The sequence below is a fragment of the Dipodomys merriami genome, unplaced genomic scaffold, assembly GCF_024711535.1.
Source record: "Dipodomys merriami isolate MVZ:Mamm:240054 unplaced genomic scaffold, mDipMer1.0.p SCAF_70, whole genome shotgun sequence".
Classification (NCBI taxonomy): domain Eukaryota; kingdom Metazoa; phylum Chordata; class Mammalia; order Rodentia; family Heteromyidae; genus Dipodomys; species Dipodomys merriami.
The window spans coordinates 4945420-4956089 of record NW_027206291.1 but is presented as its reverse complement, the minus strand read 5'-3'; the positions used below and the strand labels follow the sequence as shown (position 1 = coordinate 4956089).

The 10670-nt window shown below is 55.2% G+C and overlaps 1 protein-coding gene across 1 annotated transcript; it reads right to left on the bottom strand.

Annotated features, from left to right (window-relative positions):
* Nucleotides 1-219: 219 nt before the first annotated feature.
* Nucleotides 220-4782, bottom strand: Cirbp (cold inducible RNA binding protein). The gene is made up of 7 exons (XM_070008518.1): nucleotides 4686-4782; nucleotides 2475-2583; nucleotides 2268-2374; nucleotides 2015-2153; nucleotides 1845-1926; nucleotides 1401-1471; nucleotides 220-1017 (listed from the first exon to the last, which is right to left on the bottom strand). The coding sequence occupies exons 2-7, from the start codon at nucleotides 2575-2577 to the stop codon at nucleotides 1001-1003; spliced, it is 519 nt and encodes a 172-aa protein (XP_069864619.1). The 5' UTR covers nucleotides 2578-2583; nucleotides 4686-4782; the 3' UTR covers nucleotides 220-1000.
* Nucleotides 4783-10670: the final 5888 nt, after the last annotated feature.

Sequence of the window (10670 nt, the reverse complement as noted above, 5' to 3'; positions counted from 1 at the left end):
CCCTACAGTGGGCTGCCCACTCCCGTCACCCACCTGGCTCACCTAACTGGAGGGTGGCCATCAGCTGTTTTCAAGGCCCAACCCATGTCACTTTAGCTCTCTGCAAACCTCAGGTAGGGCTCACAGACCTACGCCTCCTCCAGCTGCTCTGCCCTTGCTGCCAGAGAGCCTGCAGCTCAGAGTGTGTTGTGCAATGAAAGGGAAATTGTCAGAGCAAGGTTCGTTTCACACGGTCTTTTAATCGGCTTCGTAAAGCCAAAGAAAAACTGCGTACAAGAATTCCTTAGCCACTGCAAATACAACATTAATGGAGTATGCACACATCTTCCAGTAAAAAAGGACAATATAAATAAACATCTTCAAGAACCTCTTGGGGGACGTCTGCACGTCTACTGTAGGGCACACAGCACAATGGGCGTGCAGGCTGGGCTCTGGGACAGTCTGTGCTGCCCAGAAGGCGTCCTACCACGCTACACTCAGAACGTTACACGGAGTTGGAAAAAGCCACAGCTTGCTCAGCTTCCGACAGAGCGGATTCAGAGTCCATTCTAGAAGTAGAGGCACCCAACTTCTTAAGGGTGACCTCACTTTTAAAAAGAGAGAGAGAGAAAAAAAAAAAGAAACCCTAGAAACAACTATCTATCTATATATAGATAGATGGGTAGATATTTAAAAAAAAAACCAGTAACCAAAACCCCACACAATCCCCAATTTCTTTTAAAAAACCCATGGCTCATGGTAAAACAAAACAAAAAAATCTAAAGTGCTTTTCACAAATGTTTTTAAAACTCTTAAAAACGGATAGCACTTCTTTAAAAAATAAGTAATGAGGCCATGTTGGGGGTCAGAAGCAGTCAGGCTGTGTTGACAAGATCAGAACTGAAATGACTACAAAAGTGGGAATACAAGGTGTGTTCACTACACACGAACGATTCAGCGAAGCTCCCCAAATCTTTAAATATACAGCCATTGGAAGGACGATCTTGAGCAGGAAGGATTTTTACTCGTTGTGTGTAGCTGAGGACAAGAAGCAGGTACAGTGTAAAGGCGCTGAAGCACGCAAGGAGATGAAGCATACACTCCCGAGCCCAGACCTGGATGGTGGCCCATGAGCCACCCCCCTAGCCAAGGGAGGAAGGCTAAGGCGGCTCACATGCACCTACACTGGCCTGTGTGGCCAGTGGCTCCCTTACTCCCTTTCCTTAGAGCTTACTCTGATTTGGCTTTTATGTTCTGTGGTAGAAAGGGTTTTGAGAGGACAGACTTATTTCTTACGGACAAGCACTGACAAAGCTGAGCTGTGGCTGAGTGTTGAGCCTAGGGCACTCAGCTCAAGGAGGGCACAAGGGTTCATTGAGCTCCCACTGGGCCACACGTGGTGCCCTCAGAGCCAGACTTACCGTAACTGTCATAGCTGTCTCGGTACGACCCACCAGAGCTCCGGTCACCGTAGCCACCACCCTGACTCCGGCTGTGGGATGGGAAGGACATATTGGTGCTAGAGGAATCCTGCCTGCTGAGGCCCAACTAGCAGTGAGTGGGGACTGCAACCCCATACAATTTCCCATTGGAAGAAGTCCAGCAGCAGAAAGGCTAGAGTTAGCCCAGTGGTAGGACTTTGGCTAGCTGAGTGTTGTCCCCAGCAATTCATAGAGAAATCCCCAAAATATTACCATCAGCCATGTCACTTCTGTAACTTCTGAGCAGCCCCTGCATCCCTTGAACGTGCTATCTCACCTCTCCTCCCTGCTCATGTTCCTCCTCTCAGCTTGTCAATCCAGCTGGAGAACCCTGACACTACCCAAAATCACATTTAGGCTCAGGCAGGTTCCCAACCACCTCACCTGCTGTAGTAATCTCTGGAGCCTCCATAGCCCCCACTCCGGGACTCAAATCGGCTGCCCCCATAGCCTCGGTCTCCTCCCCCTGTAAAGAATAGTTCAGATGGTAAGGAGTGAGCACCAGCTGCTATCAGCAGCACCTCCATCTACCCCCAAGTACTTCAGGCACTTACCTCTAGAAAACCCACGCCCCCTGCCCCGACCCCCACGGAAGAAGCCACGGCCTCCAGCAGAACCACCTCGGTATCCACGGGATCGGTTGTCAGATGACTTGCCAGCCTGGTCTACTCGGATCTGTCGTCCATCCACAGACTGCAGAACAGAGATTGTCACAGGTTAGCCCCTGTACCTGTCTTTAGGAGTAGCAAGAATAGGCCCAAACTCTATGACCCGCACCATCAGCAACCCCAGAGAGGAGATGCTCACCTTCCCATTCATGGCCATCATGGCGTCCTTGGCATCATCAATATTTTCAAAGGTGACAAACCCAAAACCCCGAGAACGTTGGGTCTCTCTGTCTTTTACGACCACCACTGTACAAGAGAGAGGTCTGCAGTCAGCAACTAATTGTCCCCACAAGCAAAAACAGGGACCAGCCAGCTCTATTTAGCTTCGAGCCATGCCCAGCCTTACCTTCAGAGATCTGTCCATATTTTGAGAAGACCTGCTCCAGAGACTGTTCATTGGTGTCAAAACTCAACCCTCCAACGAAAAGCTTGCCTTCATCTGATGCCATGGTGGCCTGTGGCAGACACCATTGAAAGTCTTAAGATTTCCTCCCCAGGGAAAAGAGAATAGTGAGAGGGGGTAGGTCTGGTGCTGGTAGCTCATCCTCTGTAATCCTAACTGCTTAGTAGGCTGAGTTCTGAGGGTTACAGTTCAAAGTCAGTCCAGACAGTAAAGTCTATCGATTTTTTTCTTTCTGTTGGGGGGCTTGAACTCAGGGCCTGAGCTCTGTCTCTGAGCTCCTTTTGTTCTAGGCTAATGCTCTATCACTTTCAGCCATGGCTTCCACATCCAATTTTCGAGTGGTTAATTGGAAATAAGAGTCTGGCAGACTTTTCTGCCTGGCCTGGCTTCGAAGCTGGATCAAGAGGTCTCAGTCTCCTAAGTATCTAGGATTACGGGCATGAGCCACTAATGCCTGGGTCTATGACTGTTATCCCTAGTTAACCACTAAAAAGCCAGAAGTAGAGTTGTGGCTCAAGTGGTAAAGCACTAGCCTTGAGCACAGAAGCTCAGAGACAGCACCTAGGCATGGAGTTCGAACATTAGAACTTACTGTCCATATGTCATGTTTAGAAATGTTAACAGTGAAACTCACTTCTGTATAACTAAGGTAATAAAAATAAAGGCTTCATTCTTCATGTTCTTCACATTTTATACAAATGGCATATCTTTTTCTTTTCCTGTACCAGTCAGTCCTGGGGCTTAAACTCAGGGCCTGGGCACTGTCCCTGAGCTTTTTTCATACAAGGTTTGTGTTCTACCACCTGAACCACAGCTCCATTTCTGGCCTTTTTGGTGGTTAATTGGAGGTTAGTCTCACAGACTTCCCTCAATAGGCTAGCTTCAAATCTCCATCTGCAGATCTCAACCTCCTGAGTAGCTAGGATTACAGGTATGAGCCACCAGTGCCTGCCCAGGCATGGCAAACCTTTTTCTTGGCAAATGCTGAAAAACCACTTTTCTGCTCTCTTTTTTGAGACAAGGTCTGGATTTGTAGCCCAGGCTGGCTTCCAACTTGTTATCACCCTGACTCAGCCTCCTGAATGCTGGGATCAAAGGTATAACACTGGTAGTACTAGGATGTATTATTATTTTTTTTTTTGGTAGTACTGGGGTTTGAACCCTTGAGATTGCAAGGCAGGAGCTGTACCACTTCCACCACATCTCTTGCCCTAGATGAACTCTGCCGTGCTCAGGCCCACCTCACTCTCCCCAGAGTAGGAGCTCCATGGGCTGGACCTTCCTCTCAGTTTCTTCACTTTGTCAACAGGGAGGTGACATCCCACTCTAACCACCTGATGTTCTGAGTCACTGGACCAGAGGGTGCTTGAGATCACTGTGAAACATTGCCTAAGGGTGCTGTCAGAAAGAAAAGTGCCGTCCTGAAAGGCCTTCAGCAAGAACCAACTATAAAGTCGAGGAATTGGGAAGCAGTGCACCCTGGGAGGCTGTGACGTCCCAAGGCCACCCTGAGGAGGGAGGATTCCACAAGAGACACCTGGCATTTGGGGGCGGTGTCTACTTAGGGGGCGGGGCGTGCCGATCAAAACAAAAAAAGTTTATTGACGGAGGTAAAACACGGTTCGGTAACCAAGGCCAGAGCATTTGTCACTGCATACTGGGGGCTGCGACACCTCAGACGCGAACTTGGGAGAGCAAAGGAAGAAAAGCCCTCGAACTTACTAGTGCCCGGTCGGGCTGTGCTTTTCCAACTACTTCCCACACCTCAGCTACACCGGACTGGGAACTCACGCTTCCCGCCCCCGCCTCGCCCCCCCGGCGCAGCGCATGCGCTGCGCGGGCGCACCCTGCGCCATTCCATCCGGGTATTCGACGCTCCCGCCATTTCGCCGATGAAGGCTCGAGCTCGGGGCCGCCATTTTGCGGCAGCTCCCGACCCGCCAGCGGCCCGAGCGCGTGAGGAGAACGTCCTCAGGCCGCCGTTCGGCCCGGTCTCCCCGCGGTCCCACGCCGCCGGTGAGGCGGACTCCACCCCGGGCCCGCCCCAGCCCCGCCCCCTCCCGGAGGCGTGCGGCCGCGGCCCCGCCTCGCCTGGGTTCCACAGGCCGCCCGCAGTCCCGGGTCCCGTAGAGCCGGTGCCGCCAGGGCCCTCACCCCTCAGTCAAGCAGGTCCCTGACGCGGGCGGACACGGTACACAGACCCAAGCCTCCTAATGCGCGAGTGAAAAGGGGGGGTGCCGGAGCGTGGCCTGATATACACCGCCGCCGGGCCCCGCCCCTGATCCCGCCCCCTACGCCACGATAACCAATCAGAGGCCCCGGAAACGGCGACCGCGCCTCATATTCATGAGTTAGGGGCCGGGCTTAGCCTCGTTCCGCCTGTTTTTGCGCGCTGGCGCCAGGCGCCCTGATTGGTCCAGACGTTCCCAGTCCGCAGCATCTCTCCCGCGTGCGCCAGGGCGTGGCTGGAGAGCGGCGGGGCGGGGATGACCCACTTCCTTGTGCCCGCCTCCTGCCCTGCGGTGGGGAACAAAGGGCCTCAGGCCACCGCATCCTTGGAGCTCTTAGACTGGAACCTTGATTTATTGACCTTTCCCAGATGGCCATTCCCAGGCTTTTTAGACAGCCAACTCGTTTGCGCTCCGCAGTCCTGCTGTACTTGCCAACACCCCACGACTCACAGGACATCCCTCCACCCCACCCCGCCAAAGGCTTCACAGAGACTTGCTTCATGGGATCAACCCCAACGCATATCCATACCTCAACATTTATGTGAACCCCAATGTTCGCCACAGCCCTGATAAGGAATTATTGCTCCTTTTTAATACTTTGAGGGACCCAACCTCAACACGGTTTCCCTACAAATCCCAACCAGCCACCCATGTTTAACTCCACCCTACGGGCACGCCATCCACCTCCCCTCTCCCCAACATTCACTTTGCAGGACATTTGTATGACACTCATCTGAGTTTAGACACTTTTCATTGAGATCATCCCTTGGCCTCCTGGTCTACCATGCGCCCCACTGCTAGCAATCCCAGGGAGCTCACACTCATAGGCATGGGCCCATTTATTTTTGTTTCTTACCTGGGTCTTTCCTTGTCCTTTTCAAAGTAAAAAGCATCCTCTCACACTGGTTTGAGGGTCCTGAGACATGTGTGTATGTGCACACACGCACGTGCGCACTGGGACTTGTACTCTGAGCCTAGGTGCTGTCCCTTAGCTTTTTCCCTCCACTGGTGCTCTACCACTTTAACCACACTTCCAGTTCTGGCTCTTTTTTTTTTTTTGTCGGTCGTGGGGCTTGAACTCTGGGCCTGGGCGCTGTCCCTCAACTCTTCAGCTCAAGGCGAGCGCTCTACCACTTGAGCTACAGCGCCACTTCCGGTTTTCTGGTGGTTTATTGGAGATAGGAGTCTCACGGTCTCTCCTGCCGGGCTGGCTTTGAACCGCGATCCTTAGATCTCAGCCTCCTGAGTAGCTAGGATTACAGGCGTGAGTCACCAGCGCCCGGCTTCTGGCTCTTTTTTTGTCGGTCGTGGGACCTGAACTCGGCCTGGGAGCTGTCCCTCAGCTCTTCAGCTCAAGGCTAGAGCTCTACCACTTGAGCCACTGAGCCACTTCCAGCTTTTTCTGCTTATATGGTGCTGAGGAATCAAACCCAGGACCTCATGTATGCAAGGCAAACACTCTACTACTGAGCTACCTTCCCAGTTCTGGCTTTTTACTGGCCATTTAGAAATATATCATGGAGCCAGGTGCCTATGACTCACACCTGTAATTCTAGCTACTCAGGAGGCTGAGATTTCAGGATCGCAGTTCAAAGCCAGCACAGGAAAGGCCGAGAGACTCTTATCTCCAATAAAAACCATTCAAAATCCGGAAGTGGTGCTATGGCTCAAGAGATAGAGCGCTTGCCTTGAGCTGAAGAGCGCAGGAACAGCGCCCAAGCCGAGTTCAAACCCCACGACCAACAAAAACAAAAAGAAAGAAAAGAAATGTATCATGGAACTTCCTTGGCTGGATTCAAACCACAATCACCAGATTTCAGCCTCCTAAGTAGCTAGGGTTACAGGTGTGAGCTACTACCAAGCTAGTCCTGAGAATTTAGGGATTAACAGCTTTGGAAAATCACCCCCTAATATAACTTCTGGGTCCCTCAGAGCTGGGACACCAAGGCATCTGTGGGAGATCCTTCCTAAGAAGATAATATGGACCCCTCCCTCTCTGTCCTGCAACAGCTCTGCCCCAGAAAGTCTTAGATGTCAGAGCTTCTTAAAGGCAAATTGGAGGAATTGAGGAAGGGATGCTCATTTGGCTGAGAATTCCCAGCCCTCTATTCCAGGCCACAGACTCAATTTCTCTCCAGCAGGTCGAGGTGACCCAACTGTCTCAAGTGACAGAGTCGTCAAGACCCCCTAATGGGCTCAAGACCCTCCCTCCCCCAGGCCGCAGCTTCATGACTCATAGCCACCCCCTCTGCACCTCGCCCCCCACACCGCAGCCCTCCCATCCCCGTCAGCAGCAGCATGCTGCGTCAGCCACTCACGCAGGGCGGTTATTAAAAGAGCAGAGAGACTTCAGGCACTGTCTCCCCGACCCCCCCCCCTCCTCCCCGCCCCCAGCCAAGCGGGAGAGGCCCGCCCACCCCCTAGAGCTCTGGACTGCTGGCCACGCCCAGCGCCGGATTAGGCTAGGTCCACCTTTTCCCCCTCTGCTTCCCCAGAGAAGAGGCAGCTCCTTTCCCTGTCTTTGGGGGAAAGGGTGGTCTCTGTAGTTGTAGCTCCCCGGATCGTTCTGGTTCTTTGCTCTCCGGTTCTGAATCCTGCCTGTTCCTGTTTTTGTGGCGAGCCTTGTGTTCATTCATTCATCCATCCTGCCAGCACCTAGTTATTAAGTCTACTACCAACGACTCCCAAGTGCGGGGGCTCCACCAGTATCCAGGGCGGTCCCTAGAAGGTGTGGACCCGTGACCACAGATACCCGTCCTCCGTGTGTCTGCCCCGTCACCTGGCTTATGTGTGTCTCAGGTGTGTGTACCTGTTTCCCCATCGATGTCCCTGTGCTTACCCACGTTCTGCATGGACTTGCAGCTTAGCCTGCCGCCGTGACCGCCGTCCCCATTAAGCGGGGGGGGGGGGAGGGCGCGGAGGGGACTCACGAGAAGCTGGCACCCCCTTCCCTTCACCGCCTCCCCCCCCCCCAGCCGCCCCCCTGCACCACGCGGCGTCCTGACCAGGAGCGACGTCCGGCACGGACACCAGGGGGCGCCGCGGCTCCGCTGTGGCCCGGGCCGGAGCCTTTGGGTCGGGGCCCCACGCCCCTCCCCGCGGTGCAGCCGCCAGCTGTGGGGCCTGGCCGCGCACAGGAAGACGGTCCAGCCGCCGCCATGCCTTGCCCACCCTGAAGGGCCACCGCTCGGGCGCGGTCCGCGTCGGCTGCGGAGACCCTCGAACCTCGCTCGCCGGGGCAGGCGGGGGGCGGGGGTGAGGCTCAGAATAGCTGGGGTCGGCGGAGGCAGCCTCGCGGTTCCCAGCCTGGCGCGCAGGGCTTTCACCCCTGCGGGTCGGGGAAGGGCCTCGGCCAGGAGCCTCGGGTTCCCGTCTCCGCGTCCGCGCCCACCGGCGGCCTAGGGCCCCGTGGGCTCCAGCACAAGCCCGTTTGGCTTCCAGTCGGGCCCTCCGTGAAGGAGCCGCCCATCTCCTGGATCCCCAGAAGGTGCACCCCACTCCGTCCCGGGGATAGAGGGTTCCCCCGCCCTCCCCACCCCTCGGCGCAGGGCGTAACCGCGGAGGCCGGGGCGGGGCCACCTGGCTCCCGCGCCGCCCACCCACCCCGCCCTCCCCGCCGAGCCGGCCGGCTGGACGCCGGGGTCCTCCCCCGACCCGGGCTAATGACCAGGCGGGAGGCGGTAATGAGCGTCTAGGCCGGGGACAGGCGTGGCCCGGGATGAAAGGCGCGTGTGTGGGGGGCACCCCGGGGCCGCGTAATTACCGCCCCCTCTCGGCCAGGCGGGGGCCGGGATGGTGCACCTGGCGGCTGCCCGGCGGGGGCGCGGAAGTGGGGCTGTCCTGGCAGAGGCTCAGCCCGCCCAGCTGGCCCAAATCCTCGGGGCCCCGAGCCAGGGTGGGGGAGGCTGAGACTGCATGAGTGTGTGTGTGTGTGTGTGTGTGTGTGTGTGTTGCCAGGTGTGGCACACATGTGAGCCCGTGGGCAGGGGACTGGTGGGCCCAGACACGGGTAAACGAGGGTGAGGAGGGACAACCATTTTGGGGGGACGGTCAAGTGGAGCTGTACTTGGTAGCAAGGTATGTATCCTCAATACGTGGTAACACATTTGCTTGGAGGGGCCTGGTGTTCAATAACACCAAGGAAGTTGGTGCTCCAGCCTGAAAGTGTGCGCACAAATCCGGATGTGGGAACAGCCAGGGAACCAGGGTTGGGTGTGCGTGACTCGGGTGGGCTGGGACCCACAGAGCATATGTGCCTATGCCTGGTGGTGTGAGTCATGTCCCTGGGGTGGGCACACGTGCTGTGGTGTCAGCTGCATCTGGAGCTTCCCAGTTTCTGGAGGCCAGAGGCCAGAGCAAAAAGGGTTAAACCTGCCCTTTCTAGTTCCTCTTACCTGCACACTCCAGGTGGGCTCAGCTCCTTTGGCCCTTGGTGTCTGCGATTCAGCCTCCAGCAATCCCTGGGAGCCAAGGAGGCTACACCCTACTTCTAGGAGGGGGTCTGCATCCAGGCCAGGCTGGGGGCACAGGCTGGGCCCAAACTCCAAGTGACTCACCCCTCCCCCCAGGTCTGACTCACAGCCCAGGAATGGGAATATGCAGGCTGCTCTTGCCCAGGCCAGGCCAGCCTAGCAGCCAGGCCTTGAGCAGTAGAGGGACACCCAGCACACACATCCTGTGACACACCACATACACACACGTTGCACACCCTCCTCCCCAGCAGCAGATCTGCCAGCACATAAAGTCACAAATCCACTGGTATCCTTACAGCAACGCTACAGACCCTGCAAGCTGACTGTGGTCCTCGTCAACTGCATGCGTAGATGATAGGCTGTGGCTAAGAGCCTGAGGACACATGGTGACACACACCAAGCCATGATGTCTGGGGCCTGGATGAGAGTCCTGAGAGCCCCTACAGACCTGCTTAGTCGTTCACTGTATTGCAGAGACCCAGATAATGGCCCTTCCACTGAGGCAAGGACAGGATGACACATGCCATAGGCGAGCCACTAAGTGATATACATTTGTGCACATGGTATATAACGCAAGAGGCCCTGTGACTTTCATGACTCCAGAAGCTATCCTCAGTAGATCACTGTGTGGGGACACAAGGTGACCATCCTCAGAGGCAGAGAGAATAGATTCATACCTGTTCCACAAAGCCCATATTGGAGTATGCCGGCCTCAAATTCCCTATAAACCCGGGGGGACTCAGAACCACCTCTGTCTCCAGCTCTTGGTGTCTTTAAGGCAACAACAGAATAAGACAAAGCCAGCACTTCTGGCTCACGCCTATAACCCTAGGTGGCTGAGATCTGAGAATCAAAGCCAGCTGGGCAGGAAAGTCTGTGAGACTCTTATCTCCAATTAACCACCTAAAAACTGGAAATTGAGCTGTGGCTCAAATGTTAGAATGCTTGAGCAAAGGAAGCTCAGAGACAGTGCCCAGACCCTAAATTCAAACCCTACCACCACCAACAGCAAAATAGTGGAATACAAGGAGAAAATATCACACGCACACACACACACACACACACACACACACACACACCACCCTGCAGTTGCAGAGGATGCCATCTGTGGGTTTACATGTTCGCTTGACCCTGAATATGTACCCATCCTGTGTAGGATGCCAGGAGGACTCCCATATATGCAGGCCCAGGGAACACCTGTCCACACACCCACAATTACTGAGCCACATCTCAATCCCTCCCTGCTCCAGGGTCAGCACTAGCCCAGGGGCTCAGCTGTGCAGGTAGGTGGTAGCCACTGGGCCCCTCTGGCCTAGGTTGCTTCATCACAAGTGGGTGGGATCCTTGGAGCCTGCAGCTGGGAAATGTCAGGCAGGGAGTCCAGTCGGTCAAGAGTCTTCCAGACTCTTCTCTGTTCTTTTCTTAATGTAAATTAG

Coding starts and splice junctions, on each gene's coding strand:
- Cirbp (XM_070008518.1), bottom strand. CDS start 2,577: ATGGCATCAGATGAAGGCAAGCTTTTCGTTGGAGGGTTGAGTTTTGAC. Junction 2,154..2,267: donor TGATGGCCATGAATGGGAAG/GTGAGCATCTCC, acceptor TCTGTTCTGCAG/TCTGTGGATGGACGACAGAT. Junction 1,927..2,014: donor GGGGCGTGGGTTTTCTAGAG/GTAAGTGCCTGA, acceptor TATTCTTTACAG/GGGGAGGAGACCGAGGCTAT.